At 43.7% G+C, this 17,549-nt stretch overlaps 1 protein-coding gene across 5 annotated transcripts in view; it reads right to left on the minus strand.

Annotated features, from left to right (window-relative positions):
- The window catches only part of DNAJC13 (DnaJ heat shock protein family (Hsp40) member C13), a 215,749-nt gene that overhangs the window by 24,779 nt on the left and 173,421 nt on the right, over window positions 1–17,549 (minus strand). For 3 of the 5 annotated variants that reach the window (XM_044292710.1, XM_044292708.1, XM_044292706.1), the window contains 8 exons: window positions 17,182–17,363; window positions 16,849–16,923; window positions 11,193–11,312; window positions 7,551–7,730; window positions 3,135–3,302; window positions 2,803–2,916; window positions 2,554–2,670; window positions 387–567 (listed from right to left, as the gene is read on the minus strand). In XM_044292710.1, the coding sequence (XP_044148645.1) occupies window positions 387–567; window positions 2,554–2,670; window positions 2,803–2,916; window positions 3,135–3,302; window positions 7,551–7,730; window positions 11,193–11,312; window positions 16,849–16,923; window positions 17,182–17,363 (1,137 nt within the window). The remainder of the gene's footprint in view (window positions 1–386; window positions 568–2,553; window positions 2,671–2,802; window positions 2,917–3,134; window positions 3,303–7,550; window positions 7,731–11,192; window positions 11,313–16,848; window positions 16,924–17,181; window positions 17,364–17,549) is intronic. The other 2 variants (XM_044292709.1, XM_044292707.1) reach the window with 1 other exon arrangement.

Here is a 17,549-nt window from a genome sequence, read left to right on the forward strand (position 1 = left end):
AAGTGTTCATAAATTGTTCTCTAATATTGATCGCCACTGTATGTGTGTTTTTAACCCCTTTGATTGCAGCTTTTCTCCAGGAAGAACAAAATCATCATGAAAATTCAACACGCTGATCCTTTACTTACCTGACATCAACTGTCAGGGAAAAAGTCAAGAGTTCCCCATACACATTAGACTCATTATTGGGCCCAACAACAAAAGGCAAAATACTAATGTGTATGGGGACCTTTACTGCCATGGACATCTACTATCAGGGCCAGGATGGCTTACTGCTCAGCAGTGTACATGTAAGCAGATACACTAGTTCCATCACCCATGAAAAAGTGATGAATGAAAGCTGTACTACTGCTTAATTCCTACTATAAAAAAAAGAATGAAACTACTACCAGGGTTGTGCTTGATTACGTTCCTCAAAGCTTCCAGGGCCATTTCAACCTTCTGTAATCTTTCTCCATGCTGTTCGGACTCCACTTTTCCAGTTTGGGTCATGGCCATGAGTGTATGAAGGTACTGTGCTTGGGATCCAATGTAATCGAGGAGACTAGCTGCAAAAGCTTTTGGTACCTGTGTATGAATTAAATAACTGTATAATCCAGTGCTACATGCAAATTCCAACAAGAAGTTTGTAGTAGATCATTAAAGGGGTTTTCCGAGACTTACATATTGATGATCTATCCTTAGAAAATGCAAAAGATATAAACCAGCACCTTCAAACTATATATAAAGAGATTCCAGGTGCATGCTACCATGGCTGCAATGCAAAAAACAACAAGGACTACAAGTAGCAGCACGCTGCTTTATGCACAAAGACACATGCAAACATTGAAAACAAGAATAAATGTAAACTGCATTACTGCTATACTTTCTATATGAAAATTAGAAACTCTTTGCACATATTTTTGATCAAGAATATGTCCTTGTTGGTTTTTGAATTGCAGCCATGGTAGTGTGCATCTGCAATCTCTTTATACATAGTATGGAGGTGCTGATCCAACTCTCCTTTGCATTATACATTTGGGGGAGTGTCTTCCCCTATTTAAACCGTGCAATCCTGGCAATCTGCCTGGTGCTTTTAAATCAGAGTAGCCCATAGCTGTATTCTACATTGCCCTGAAATTTGTAGACCAAAGACTGATGAGGCCCCGATGCTTGGACAAGCGATGTGTACTGTATATTGGATGTGCTTGGTATTACAGCTCAATACCATTCCCTTGAATGGGACTCAAATTCACACATGCATGTGACTTATAGATGTGATGTTACACACTGAGGAAGTGGCTGCAGGGCTCAACTGAGCAACGCAACCCCTTTCAACAGTTCATTGGCGGTTATGCTGAGAGTCGGACATCCACCGATAATATAATAACTTATTCTGAGGATAGGTCACTAAAATATAAAGGGCCTCTCCAGGAACAAAGACTTAGTGCCAGTGGCAGAGACTCTGGCACTGGGTGGGGGAGAGCTGAAGGCCCCGGGGTGGGGGATAGTGGAGCCGAACGTCCCGGGGTGAGGGATAGTGGAGCCGAAGGCAAAGACTTAGTGCCAGTGGCAGAGACTCTGGCACTGGGTGGGGGAGAGCTGAAGGCCCCGGGGTGGGAAATAGTGGAGCTGAAGGCCCCGGGGTGGGGGATAGTGGAGCCGAAGGCCCCGGGGTGAGGGATAGTGGAGCCGAAGGCCCCGGGGTGAGGGATAGTGGAGCCGAAGGCCCCGGGGTGAGGGATAGTGGAGCCGAAGGCCCCGGGGTGAGGGATAGTGGAGCCGAAGGCCCCGGGGTGAGGGATAGTGGAGCCGAAGGCCCCGGGGTGAGGGATAGTGGAGCCGAAGGCCCCGGGGTGAGGGATAGTGGAGCCGAAGGCCCCGGGGTGAGGGATAGTGGAGCCGAAGGCCCCGGGGTGAGGGATAGTCTAGCCGAAGGCTCCGGGGTGAGGGATAGTCTAGCCGAAGGCTCCGGGGTGAGGGATAATGGAGCTGAAGGCCCCGGGGTGAGGGATAGTGAAGCTGATGGCACTGGGGTGGGGGATTGTGTAGCTGATGGCACTGGGGTGGGGGACAGTGGAGCTGATGGCACTGGGGTGGGGGACAGTGGAGCTGATGGCACTGGGGTGGGGGATAGTGGAGCTGATGGCACTGGGGTGGGGGATAGTGGAGCTGATGGCACTGGGGTGGGGGACAGTGGAGCTGATGGCACTGGGGTGGGGGATAGTGGAGCTGATGGCACTGGGGTGGGGGATAGTGGAGCTTATGGCACTGGGGTGGGGACGGTGGAGCTGATGGCACTGGGGGACAGTGGAGCTGATGGCACTGGGGGATAGTGGGGCTGATGGCACTGGGGGATAGTGGAGCGGATGCACTTGGGCTGATCGCACAGGAGGGAACAAAAGGGGGTTGGGGACTGAAGGCAGGGGGTCTTATTAGTTTTTATAAAGGAAAACAGTCTATTAATTCATTTTTTCTTATTAGATTACTCGATTAATCGTAAAAAATAATCGATAGAATACTCTATTTCTAAGATAGTTTACTGCAGCCCTAAAATGAACAGCGGGCACTGACCTCAAGCTGGAATGTGGGCTGTTCATTATACACTCGTACAAAAATCTCCCCCACAATGAGCTCCTTGGCGTGATCACTGAACACAAAATCCGCTCCATAGCTTTTATCACATTCCCCCTGCAAAAGAAAGTATAAATCTAAGTAAATTTTATATGACATTGTGTATATTACAAATCAATGAGTTTTCCTCATTAACGATTAGAATTTTTATTTATTTTTTAAATAAAATATATATTTTTTTTTTCTTACGCGTCTTGTCATGCTTTCTTGTTCAGATTCAAGAAATTCCAAAAGCTCAGCTCTGGTACCATTGTTCCATATCAGGTAGGGACTTTCTGTATTACAGTTCAGCATTTTGAGGATCTAAGATGTATAAAATAACAGAATTGATATATACCATAAATATATCATATACCATCCCGCCTGCATTTGGCAACCAGAGGCAGTAAAAATTATGGGACCAGCCCGTAGGCTGTGCTTTGCTGTTTCTGTGACTTCCATTCACTTCTATGGGAGCTACGGAAACAGGTAGCAGCTGGTGTGAGGATTGTGGATATTAGTATAGATCCTTCTTACGATACCTCTTCTGGAGATGACACTGAGAGTTTCCTGGCAACATAAGGAGTAAGCATCCCCACCAAGCTTTTCCGTACAGATGGATTTTCAGGGGTTACTTGATCGCCTATTAAATATCCCCCTAATCGGCTTAAAGCAAGAAGGCTGAGCTTGGCAAGACTGTTGGCAACTTCCTGTCAAACAGTGAGAAAGATGCAGTAAATCAGCATGCTGGGATAACGCAGGAAAGGAAAATGTGGTTCTGACAACTTGTTTGCCACATATCATTTATCACAATAACGTCGGAACTTATTTCATATTATCTTCCGAACGATGAGAGTATGAAAATCTAGATTTTGTGGAAAGATAGAGACCTAACCTGGGATTGCAGGACTCCGGGACAAGATGCTTAATCATTCACAGATGCTAAATACATGTTTGTATAAAGGAGGGGCACTCAATTATTTGAGAACTCTGGGCAGCAGATACAATGGTATTTATTAATCACCAATAGAGTCGCATCAAGAAAAATCATGCGGAAATCAAATCAAATAAAATAAAATCACATCAAATAAAAACAACTAGATATATTGTAAAATTTAGGACTGAGTTTCAGTGCTCTGGTATAAGCTAAAGGATAGCACTCCTCGTGACCATAGGCCTAATATGGCAAATATCAGTGGTGCAATAGAGAGGATAATGAACCTCGTTAATGTCCCAATAGAAATAGACAGTATTGCAGATGGTCCCTTAAGGAAACAGTCACTCTATGTCGGTCTCATATAATAAATATGTTCCATGACAAACATTAGACTAGTGGCATACAAATTGGTTTGGTACATTACCACCCCACTCTAGGATGTCAGCTGCTTCTTTCTCCTGCCACCTGGACCTAATACAGCATCCCGTATGGTCTCACGGTCTTAGCGCGGCGTCTCACGTGACTGGATGGTATCCACGTGATCGACGTAAGCTCCGTTGGAGATGATCAGCTGTGCGTTCCAGATATACACTATGCGTTCCACTTGTAAACTTTAGTCCGGAACATTTGTAGACGTCTTTATTGAAGTGAAATCCAATGACACCGCTTATGCTATGGGTGCTTGCTGAGACACCAGGGCCAAACGCGTTTCAGGGTACCTCCCCTTCCTCAGACTGCCACTGAGGAGGGGGAGGTACCCTGAAACCAATAGTTACGGGCGGCAGGAGAAAGAAGCAGCTGACATCCTAGAGTGGGGTGGTAACGTACCAAACCAATTTGTATGCCACCAGTCTAATGTTTGTCATGGAACATATTTATTATATGAATATACAGGTAGAGACAAACGGACGGCACTCACCGCTTTGCACTGCAACAATTTTCCCTTTATTTTCGGTAGAGAGCGGACAACATATACAAGTGTATACCAGCTGAATAGGCGTTTCACACATTACTGCTTCATCTGGCCCTTAAATCAAGTGAACCCTACACCTGCTCTTTAAGAGATTCAGCCTGTGACGCATTATTACCTGCGCCCAACAGGTACTGCGCCAGTCCGGCGCCTACCCCTGAGCGTCAGAGTAAAACCGCGTCACAGTGAAAGACGAACAATAAAACACAATTTAAAAATAGTACCATGATTCTACAATTATTTATGCAACATGCTGATGGAAGAGATCGGGTCCCTATAGGAATACCCCCATATCAATTTTGTCATTTAGACCCAGGGGTCCCATTGCATCCGCACGTAGGATCCATTTGCTTTCTCTTCTGAGAAGCTCCTTGTGTCTATCACCCCCTTGCGGTAAATTCTGTACTACCTCTATACCTGCAAAGCTAAGGGTGGTTACCTGCGTGTTCCTCCCTCACATGATCTATAAGCCGTATGCAGCCTTTTCCCGTGGACAGTGAGTTTATATGTTCCCTAATCTTCTCCTGGAGACACCTGATCGTTTTGCCAATGTAAAACCTGCCACATGTACATTTGATTAGGTACACCACATATTTACTTTTGCAGGTTATGAGGGTATTCACTTTATGTTGTATCCCTCCGAACCTTTTTTGAATCAGATAATTTTTTATTATCAATTTTTCTTTTTCATCATCAAATGACAGTCAAATCAAATATCCAATCATCAAAAAGACATCAGGTACAAAGGGTAAAAGTACAAAATATTACACATGCACATTGTACATAATATACATCCTATGACCATAAGACATCGTAGGAATTTACACAATAGATCTAGACCTTTATTTATCTATTTGTTTTCTCCCTCAACAAACATCCCTATAAACAGCCCCCCCCCCCTCCCAAACTTTCCAAGAGCAGGACATCATTGCAATAAGAGCATAACTACCTCCAAATTCCTTTTCTCCTCATCATATCGGCACCTGTTCGATTGATCTCAATATACATTACAAGCAATGAGCCCCAAGTAAGTAAACTCCCATACAGTTATGGCACTCAGTCCACGGTCACACATCACACATCAGACACCAACAATCGTACACCACACATTCCACCTATCACCAGATTGTACACAGTCACTTCCCCAGATCAGCCTTACCGGGCACTCAATCCCTCCGAACCTTAAAACGTTCCATTGGGGGTTGAACCTGCAGCACGAACAATGTCCGCACCTGCGGTTACCTTTTGGTCCCCAATTCTCTAGCCATGTGGCAGGTTTCTTCTCTAGGAATCTGCTGTGGACTAACTTCCCTCAGGGTATGGCATCTCCTAAAAGCTATAATCGGTGCCACGTCTTATCTCCCTTAATGATTCATCTCTTTCAAGTATGGACCAGTTGTCCTTGATGACTTTTTTGATTTGAGAGGCCATAGGTCCATACTTGAAAGAGAAGACAAAGGGGTGGGAGCCCTCGTCGGCCATAACTCTGTCTGTTTGAACACTCCCAGAGGCTACCAAGCAAATTTTGGGGTTTAATATAAGCGGATTTCTTCATTGCCTGATTCAGTAGTCTAATATGGGGGTATTCCTATAGGGACCCGATCTCTTCCATCAGCATGTTGCATATATAATTGAAGAATCATGGTACTATTTTTAAATTGTGTTTTATAGTTTGTCTTTCACTGTGACGCGGTTTTATTCTGACGCTCAGGGGTAGGCGCCGGACTGGCGCAGTACTTGTTGGGCGCAGGTAATAACGCGTCACAGGCTGAATCTCTTAAAGAGCAGGTGTAGGGTTCACTTGATTAAGGGCCAGATGAAGCACTAAGGTGCGAAACGGTCGTCGCCTATTCGGCTGGTACACACTTGTATATGTTTGTCCGCTCTCTACCGAAAATAAAGGGAAAATTGTTACAGCGCAAAGCGGTGAGTGCCGTCCATTTGTCTCTACCAGTATATTCATCACTGAAGCGTAATTGTCTTGTTACATGTAGGACAGAGCACTGCCGGCAGCGCTCTCCATGCAAACTTATTTGCTTTATCCCCAACTGACGAGCTGCTGACACAGAATATTTCTTTTGGGACATTAACGAGGTTCATTATCCTCTCTATTGCACCACTGATATTTGCCATATTAGGCCTATAGTCACGAGGAGTAATATCCTTTAGCTTATACCAGAGCACTGGAACTCAGTCCTACCTTTTACCATATATCTAGTTTTTATTTGATGTGATTTTATTTTATCTTATTTCCACGTGATTTTTCTTGATTCGATTTTATGCATTTAAGGTGTTCTATTGATGATTAATAAATACCATTGTACCTGCTTCCCAGAGTTCTCAAATAATTGAGTGCCCCTCCTTTATACGAATTTGCTCTTTTTTTGGACGTGGGTGTACCCAGAGGAGCGCACCTAATCCATCCTGAGCAGCTTATCCGTTACTCTAGTCCTTAATTACATGTTTGGTTATATTTTTGGGCTTGTAAGACTTACCATTGGTTAAATTCACGTGTGAGAGAAATGTCTGCATCTAAAAAAATCCATTCTATACATGTAAAAAGGGTTGTTTCTGCAGGGTATGCACAGGTTTCTGCAAGCCCCACTTAGCTGAATAAGATAGAAATGTATGCAACAAATCTGATGGGTGTGAATATAGCGTAACAATGACAGAACCGCACTACTGTGCAATATTGTGATGTGGGTGATCAATATCCTGTAAATACTGTGCTGTAAAGCCCCCTTAAACTTTATTTTAATGACTATGAACACCTTCAGGGGCATTTTTATGATTGCACTGTACTCATTTGGGGCTAAAAAACATTTTTTATTGGCCTTTATTAAAAACCCTGCTCATAATACATACATCATTATTACTGGACTTCTGGGGATGAACTAGAGTCAGGCAATAGAAAAAATAACATAATGATCAAGGTGGAGATTTTATTTTATTATTGGGAAATGATACCCGACTTCAGACTGGGTGGCAGCTTGTTGCAGACATCATATCTGAGCACTAAAGACTATAAAGAGAGATTATTAGTATACATACCTGTTGATTTGTGTCTTCATTCTTCTGAATACCACTTTCCTCCAACGTAAAGTCATAGTTGAAAGGATAAATAAGCAGGTGCCACAAAATCCCTGCATGGAACAAATGTGTTTGCAGAAAGAAATCAACTGCAAAGGAGCTGACACATTCCACGGCCAGTGAAGCCAGTCTCTGGACTTTCTGTGAAGACACATGTTAGATGTTTTAAGAGCACTGGACAGGGATCTTATTGGAACAAAATTGGAATGAAAGCTGATGTGCATCTGTACAATCCTCACTGGTCCTTGAGGCATGTCATGGATGAAAACATGACATGAGTAATGTTAAAGAGGACCTGTATCCTCTCCTGACATGTCTTAGTAACTACTTGCATTCCCCATGTAATACAAATTCTGGAGCATCTATTCCTATGACTCTACAAAGTACCATTCCTTTATTATTACTTCTAGAAGTTTATGAATGAATTACTAGCAGTTTGCAATGAAGGACCAGGTGGGAATGTATCTCAGCACTGATTGGACAGTGTCAGACTGTGCAGGGATACAACCCTCAACTGGACCTTCATTGCAAAATGCTAGCAATTCATCATTTCTAGAAGGAATAATAAAGTAATCTCATGCACTTTGCTGGCACTGTATTACGCTGCAGTTTTTCCTCACGAGAATTTGAGAGTAATCCACATCATGTGCAGGTAACTAAGAAGCGCTTTAGCAGCGTCTTTCTAGTAAGTGTTGGGTTTTCAGAGCCTACTGTGCCAATGATAAAAATAAAAATTGACATGTTGATACGGTATGTCTCAGAAAGTTACTATAACTGCATGTATACTGTACTGAACAAGGCACACATCTTTACTATTGTACGTGGGTGGCGGGCTGGCATTCAGATGCCACAATAATGGGCTAGCTGTTTTTCCAGTGACTCAACCATTAAAATATGCACATTTTCGATGTGATGCCTACTTCAGGGACCTGTGCAATTATTTGTATGTTCCCTGGGCAAAGTAATCAATGGTGCAACAAATTGAAGTGGTAGCCTACAAAAGGTAGTACGAAGCACCTGCACAAATCCCCAGAGACACAATCGTTAGTTATCTACACAAATGTCTTCATCATTGCTAGGGGTGCATTCAGACAACCGTATGTATTTTGCGATCCGCAAAACATTCGTGTGACATCCGTGATGCATACTTTTTTTGCAGATCCATTCGGTGTGCTGTCCACATTTTTTGCGGACCCATTGAAATTGATCTGCAAAAAATGTGAATCTGATGTGCACCAAAAATAGGTTTGTGTGAATGCATACTAATCCAAGGCCTCTGACAGTAGTAGTCAGAAGTCTAGGGTAAAGGTCCCTCTACACAGGCTAACACAGCAGGCAATTATATGCCTGCTCATTACAAAAGGTGATTTTGTACATGCAGCAATCACATCATCTGTATGGGGAAAGAGAGATCACTGCTACACTCGCTTGTCCCCCATAAAGATTCAGTCTTTCTGTCCGACAGATCCCTGTTAACAGAACGATCTGCTGCCCAGAAGAGATGATTTAGGTAACCACATCAGTGATGTTTTTAGGGCTGCAACGATTAATCGATGTAATCGATAATAATTGATAACTGGATTTGTTGCCGACGAATACAGTTATCGAATAATCGCCGATTCGTTGCTATGCGGGCGGTTTACTTTAAATTACTGCATCTTTATTTTACCTTACAATGACGCTCCAGTAACAGGCTCATTCATAAAGTGGGCGGAGCAGGTGCGTCACGTGAGTAAGTGACGTTATGCCGCCGTCCGCTCTGCCTGTTACTGGAGGGTCATTGTAAGGTAAAATAAAGATGCAGTGATTAGTCTGCGGTGAGCAGTGGGGCCGGGGCTCTTAAGGGGAGGGGGATCGGTCTATGGCACTGCTATGGGGAGGGGGGAGGATCTGTGTATGGCACTGCTATGGGGAGGGGGGTCTGTGTATGGCACTGCTATGGGGAGGGGGAGATCTGTGTATGGCACTGCTATGGGGAGGGGGGATCTGTGTATGGCACTGCTATGGGGAGGGGGGGATCTGTGTATGGCACTGCTATGGGGAGGGGGGATCTGTGTATGGCACTGCTATGGGGAGGGGGGATCTGTGTATGGCACTGCTATGGGGAGGGGGGGATCTGTGTATGGCACTGCTATGGGGAGGGGGGATCTGTGTATGGCACTGCTATGGGGAGGGGGGATCTGTGCACTGTTATGGGGAAAGGGATCTGTGCACTGTTATGGGGAAAGGGATCTGTGCACTGTTATGGGAAAAGGGATCTGTGCACTGTTATAACAGTGCACAGATCTCCCTCCCCATAACAGTGCACAGATCTCCCTCCCCATAACAGTGCACAAATCCCCCTCCCCATAACAGTGCACAGATCCCCCTCCCATAACAGTGCACAGATCCCCCTCCCATAACAGTGCACAGATCCCCCTCCCATAACAGTGCACAGATCCCCCTCCCCATAACAGTGCACAGATCCCCCTCTCCATAACAGTGCACAGATCCCCCTCTCCATAACAGTGCACAGATCCCCCTCTCCATAACAGTGCCACCCACAGATCCCCCTCTCCATAACAGTGCCACCCACAGATCCCCCCTCTCCATAACAGTGCCACCCACAGATCCCCCCTCTCCATAACAGTGCCACCCACAGATCCCCCCTCTCCATAACAGTGCCACCCACAGATCCCCCCTCTCCATAACAGTGCCACCCACAGATCCCCCTCTCCATAACAATGCCACCCACAGATCCCCCTCTCCATAACAGTGCCACCCACAGATCCCCCTCTCCATAACAGTGCCACCCACAGATCCCCCTCTCCATAACAGTGCCACCCACAGATCCCCCTCTCCATAACAGTGCCACCCACAGATCCCCCTCTCCATAACAGTGCCACCCACAGATCCCCCTCTCCATAACAGTGCCACCCACAGATCCCCCTCTCCATAACAGCGCCACCCACAGATCCCCCTCTCCATAACAGTGCCACCCACAGATCCCCCTCTCCATAACAGCGCCACCCACAGATCCCACTCTCCATAACAGCGCCGTCCACAGATCCTCCCCATAACAGTGTCGTCCACAGATCCCCCATAATAGTGTCGTCCACAGATCCCCCATAATAGTGTCGTCCACAGATCCCCCATAATAGTGTCGTCCACAGATCCCCCATAATAGTGTCGTCCACAGAGCCCCCCATAATAGTGTCGTCCACAGATCCCCCATAATAGTGTCGTCCACAGAGCCCCCCATAACAGTGCCATCCACAATTTGTTTTAATATGGCTTTTGAACATAATTTTTCAAGTAAAATCATATAAACCTCTTTGTTTTGTAATTATGTTGTTTTTCCCGATTAATCGTAGAAATTAATCGGCAACTAATAGATTATTCAAATAATCGTTCGCTGCAGCCCTAGATGTTTTCATCCGATGAACAAACCTTTGCTTTTAATGAGGTGGATCAGTGGCACGATATGTTTCACGACCTCCGTAAAATATGACGCATTGACTTTGATGTTAAAGAGCAGAAATAAAATTGATCTTCCACAATATTACATCAATATATCCACAAACCCACACACAGCAGAGTAAAGTTAGCGAAACTGACACTTACCTTGCCATAATAGAATACTCTACATATATCTTTAATGATGGTTGGCATCTCTATAATCTTCTCTCTGCACTCCTCAAATTGAGCTGCTACACTGAAACACTTGCATATATGTCCACACACCTGGAAAAAAATCATTAATACTCTATTAGTACTGACTGAACTCACCATTCTAGGGAACAGGAGAAATTAAATTTGCCGATCTAATGTACATACTGTGTATGGGTACTTGCACCAAAACTTAGTATACCGCACCCCCCCAATCCAGAGTTTCTGACAAAACTTATTTTTTGGGAGTGGAGTCATCTATTTTATTCAGCGTCTAGGTAGGGTAAAGCGTAACGTGCTTCATAAATATGCCGCTCTTTGTAAACACAGTGGGGAAAAGTTATCATTCCATTTGTGCCAGAATTCTGGTGGAAGAAAGTCATACATTTTGGCCAGGGCACCTTAATAAAGGGCAATAATTGAGTGGGGAGGGGACTTCCTGCCCAGCGAGCGCAAGCTTCAGTGTTTTCGGCCCCCTCAGATGTCACTGTCACATTTGGCCAAGACAGCTTATGGGTTAAATGTCTGTGATTGTGTGAAATATCAGTCAACTACTTGTTATACTACTCCGGACAGGCATCGTCATTAAAGACACGACATCTGCCGTACTCTTACGGCGGATGTCGAGAAGGAGTTAATAACTGGAACTGGGTTGGCCACCATTAGTATAAAAACAAAAAGTAACTAAAACCAAGAGGAATTGGTATCATGACAGATATATGTGTGTGTATATATATATATATATATATATATACACACACACACACATACATACATACATACATACAGTACAGACCAAAAGTTTGGAAACACCTTCTCATTCAGAGAGTTTTCTTTATTTTCATGACTATGGAAATTGTAGCTTTACACTGAAGGCATCAAAACTATGAATTGACACATGTGGAATTATATACATAACAAAAAAGTGTGAAACAACTGAAAATATGTCATATTCTAGGTTCTTCAAAGTAGCCACCTTTTGCTTTGATTACTGCTTTGCACACTCTTGGAATTATCTTGATGAGCTTCAAGAGGTAGTCACCTAAAATGGTTTTCACTTCACAGGTGTGCCCTGTCAGGTTTAATAAGTGGGATTTCTTGCCTTATAAATGGGGTTGGGACCATCAGTTGCGTTGTGGAGAAGTCAGGTGGATACACAGCTGATAGTCCTACTGAATAGACTATTAGAATTTTATTATGGCAAGAAAAAAGCAGCTAAGTAAAGAAAAACGAGTGGTCATCATTACTTTAAGAAATGAAGGTCAGTCAGTCCGAAAAATTGGGAAAACTTTAAAAGTGTCCCCGAGTGCAATCACAAAAACCATCAAGCGCTACAAAGAAACTGGCTCACATGCGGACCGCCCCAGGAAAGGAAGACTAAGAGTCACCTCTGCTGCAGAGGATAAGTTCATCCGAGTCACCAGTCTCAGAAATCGCAGGTTAACAGCAGCTCAGATTAGAGACCAGGTCAATGCCACACAGAGTTCTAGCAGCAGACACATCTCTAGAACTAAGAGGAGACTGTGTGAATCAGGCCTTCATGGTAGAATATCTGCTAGGAAACCACTGCTACGGACAAGCAACAAGCAGAAGAGACTTGTTTGGGCTAAAGAACACAAGGAATGGACATTAGACCAGTGGAAATCTGTGCTTTGGTCTGATGAGTCCAAATTTGAGATCTTTGGTTCCAACCACCGAGTCTTTGTGCGACGCAGAAAAGGTGAACGGATGGACTCTACATGCCTGGTTCCCACCGTGAAGCATGGAGGAGGAGGTGTGATGGTGCTTTGCTGGTGACACTGTTGGGGATTTATTCAAAACTGAAGGCATACTGAACCAGCATGGCTACCACAGCATCTTGCAGTGGCATGCTATTCCATCCGGTTTGCGTTTAGTTGGACCATCATTTATTTTTCAACAGGACAATGACCCCAAACACACCTCCAGGCTGTGTAAGGGCTATTTGACCATGAAGGAGAGTGATGGGGTGTGGCGCCAGATGACCTGGCCTCCACAGTCACCGGACCTGAACCCAATCGAGATGGTTTGGGGTGAGCTGGACCGCAGAGTTAAGGTAAAAGGGCCAACAAGTGCTAAGCATCTCTAGGAACTCCTTCAAGACTGTTGGAAGACCATTTCAGGTGGCTACCTCTTAACACTCATCAAGAGAATGCCAAGAGTGTGCAAAGCAGTAATCAAAGCAAAAGGTGGCTACTTTGAAGAACCTAGAATATGACATATTTTCAGTTGTTCACACTTTTTTGTTATGTATACAATTCCACATGTGTTAATTCATAGTCTTGATGCCTTCAGTGTGAATCTACAATTTTCATAGTCATAAAAATAAAGAAAACTCTTTGAATGAGAAGGTGTGTCCAAACTTTTGGTCTGTACTGTATATATACACGTGTATGTATACAGCAAAACAACAGCACTCTCATTAGATGAAAAGAGAAAAAAGATTATTTGCCCATGTGGATGCAATGTTTGTGTGTGTATGTGTGTGTATATATTTTATATTATATTATATCATAGTTCCTGGCTAAATGTCCTGCTTTCCCTGTTGATTACAGGGGGCGTGGCCTAATTGGACCGGTGGGCGTGGCTTAGAGGGTCAGCTGTGTGATGGTAGGGCAGGGGTGGGGTGGAGATTGACTAAGTAGCTTCTGCAGTAGGGACTTGGAAGGTTTTTATTACAGCCAGCTTCTGACAGGAATCAGCTGTTTGTAGACAGGGAACAGGCAGCTGATTCCAGTAAGAGTTGGAGCAGGAAGCCCACCACTGACAGGAGCAGACTGCACATGCGCATGGACGAGCTTGCTCTCAAGCTCCTCCATGTCACGTGCAGCCATGGACGAACTCAACTGCAAGGTAGAGCAGGACTAAGGGGGCATAGCTTATAATTGAAAGAAAAGCAGGCAGTTGTGTTTAATGAAGTATATTAGGAACTTCATTTTTTCCCTACCTGCCACACAGTACTGGAAAGTATTTAAAGAGTGGTCAACACCTTTAATTTTAAGAAATCTGTGAACTTTCCCTCAGGAAAGTTAGAAACGCTTTATATTTATGTCTTGGAAACACACAGAATCATGTACAAGTCTAAATGGGAATAAAAGAAACACGTAAAAGGTGTAGCTGCTATATTAAGTGACTGCCATGCAAGGGTTGCCTGGAAACAAATAATTTTTCCCAGGTGCCCACAGCCTGCTTTCACAAACTAACCTGCTACCAGCACCTCCAATACTGTGCAATGGCTTATGTCTTCCGGTCTGCAGCTTGTTAACTTCCTCCCCGGCATGGGCATGATTATCTGCTCCACTGCAGCCAATGACTGGCCTCAGTGATGTCCTTAAAGGATACATCACTGCTGAAGTCAATCATTGACTGCCGAGCAACAGGTGCCCGTGCCCATGCCCATGCTGCACTGGAAGATGGACACACAGGAGCCAGCTCACAGGACCAGTGAGACAAGGAGTAGGTCAGTAGGATTCTTTCCATAGTGGAGGCAGGTTGTGGGCTCCTGTAAAAAGTTACTTATTCTCCGACAATCCTTTTAGCAGGTCTGAGGTAACTGCAGGCATGCCCAGTACTGAACTTCCTCCTCTGGTCTGTGCAGAAGGAGCTTCACTAACTGAGCATGTGCATCAGTTTTAGGCATTGTAAGGGTCCATTCACACGTCCGTAGTGTATTGTGGATCTGCAATACACCCGACCAGCACCCCCCATAGAACTGCCTATTCTTTTCCGCAACTGCGGACAAGAATAGGACATGTTCTATTTTTGGCGGAAGTTCGAGGCCGCGGCATGGAAATGCAGATGCGGACAGCACATTGTGTGCTGTCCGCATCTTTTCTGTCCCCATAGAGAATGAATGGGTCCGCAACCGTTCTGCAAAATTGCCCTAATGCATTTTGAATACATAAGGATCCGTTCAGAATGCATCAGTATGCCTCCTTTCTGCCTCCATTACGCTCTGGAGGCGGACACCAAAACGCTGCTTGCAGCGCTTGACGATGCGGTGGCAAACGGATCCATCCTGACACACAATGTAAGTCAATGGGGGTGGATCAGTTTTCACTGACACATGCAAAACGGATCCGCCCCCTATTGACTTTCAATGGTGCTCAAGACGGATCCGTATTGGCAATGTTAAAGATGATACAAATGTATTCCTTTGCATCATTTTTAGATACTTTCGACTTTAAAAATGACAGGAAAAATTACAATAAAAATTAATGCTACAACACTCAAAGAATGAAGATGCCATTGGTGTCAGATAACACCTTACTTCTTCTAATGTGGCGATGCATAAACAAATTATTTTAATTTAAAAAAAGTGTTTTTATTGTTCACATGTTTACATATTATGTAAACATAATATAAATTTGCCCACATAGTAAATTTTTCATGTTAGGCTATTTTCACACTGGCGTTTGGTGCGGATCCGTCATGGATAGGCACAGACGGATCCGCACCGATAATAAAACCACATGCATCTGTTCAGATCCATGATCGATCCGCACCAAACGAGTGTGAAAATTGCCTAACATGAAAAATTTACTCTGTGGGAAAATGTATATTATGTTTATTATTAGATTACTTGAACAATAAAAACACTTTTTTTAAATTAAAATAATTTGTTTGTTTGTTTATGCACATCGCCGCATTAGAAGAAGTAAGGTGTTATCTGACACCAATGGCGTCTTCATTCTTTGAGTGTTGTGGCATTCATTTTTATTTTTCCTGTAATTTTTAAAGTCGAAAGTATCTAAAAATGATGAAAAGGAATCGTGTGAACAAATGTTCCTGGTTTATTTTGTAAAACGAACTGAAAACGATTGATTATGGCAACAGTCATTGAGAGAATGTCTTTTTTTGACAGTATACACTGCTCGTTTCCATAGTTATGACCACCCTGCAAACAGTCAGTGGTGGTCGAGCTTGCACACTATGGGAAAAAGCACCAGCTTATGTGAGCTTCCACTTTCCCGGCCAGCAGAAAGACAGGCGTTTTTTCCTATAGTGTGCAAGCTCGACCGCCACTGATGGATTGCAGGGTGGTCGTAACCATGGAAACAAGCAGTGTATAATGTGATCTAGCCAAAAAAGGAAGGAATATGGACAATCACAATACATTACCAAGTACCTTGTATTAACTTCTTAATAATAAATGTAATATGCTCAAGTGAGAAAACCCCTATAAGAAAGATATCTCAGAAGTAGCCACCCTCTACATATACACAGCCTGAACACCATTGGGGCAAACAGTGTTGTCCTTTTCTGCTCGTCATGAACAGTGCTCTGGCTAATCAGTTGGGAGGGGTGGGGAGGCTTAACTAGTTAAAGTGTTTCAGTTGCAGCTCCGACCCTGCTGGACCAAAAGTGTGACATGCTATCTACATGCATGTGACCACTGCAAGCCAATCAATAGCCTCAGTGGTGATGTGTGCCAAACAGCACATGGCTGCTAAATGTCAGCATAAGGTATTGGCAGCTAGGATGTAAATATATGTATTGTGGTCCTCTAGGGGTTAATGGATTAACAATTAAGACAAACACGCTATCCCTCATGTCTGATTAGAATATCTGCTCCTATTACATGATGATTTACCTGCACAGGCATGTCTTCTGGCTTACTTGACCCAGTTAACACTGAGACACAGCGAGAGAAAGCTTCTTGTAGTACCTAAAACAAATTAGAGACTAATTTGAAATGATCACGCTAAATATAACGTCAAGAACAAAAACTTTAATGAGCAGTAGCTTGTGTAAAAATGTAATTAACATAAGTAAAATCAGGGCTTACAGACTGTAAGAGGATTATGCAAGTGGAAGAAGGCAGACTGCCAGAAAGTATGTCCATTACAAATGACTAATGCCATTTTATGTTAAACTGAAACTTATGCAAACTTGCTACTGAAGAAGATAAGTGAGAATTTGGTACCTCTATGCCGTTTTCTCTCCTTAGTTCCTCTGCATTAAGTGCTGAGCAATTCACAGTGTGAAATGCCAATTCAGTGGCAGCAGGAAGGAGGGAAAGCTTGGAGAAAAGCTGATCATCGGAGGTCTCCATGGTAATAGTTCTGATGAGCATGGGGTAGCCAGCGTACTTATAGGGCTGAAGATCTATTAAAACAATGAAGATGACCATTTTACTGTGCAAATTGTCTAGATACAAATGATACACTAGTATTAATGTTTATGCTTCCTAACTTTTATGCATACACTTAATGGACTAGGGGGCAGTAAGACCCTGGCTTACTGCAAATATTTACATGGATCAAAACATTGCTGTTATATAGAAGCATTATC

The sequence above is a fragment of the Bufo gargarizans genome, chromosome 5 (assembly GCF_014858855.1).
Source record: "Bufo gargarizans isolate SCDJY-AF-19 chromosome 5, ASM1485885v1, whole genome shotgun sequence".
Classification (NCBI taxonomy): domain Eukaryota; kingdom Metazoa; phylum Chordata; class Amphibia; order Anura; family Bufonidae; genus Bufo; species Bufo gargarizans.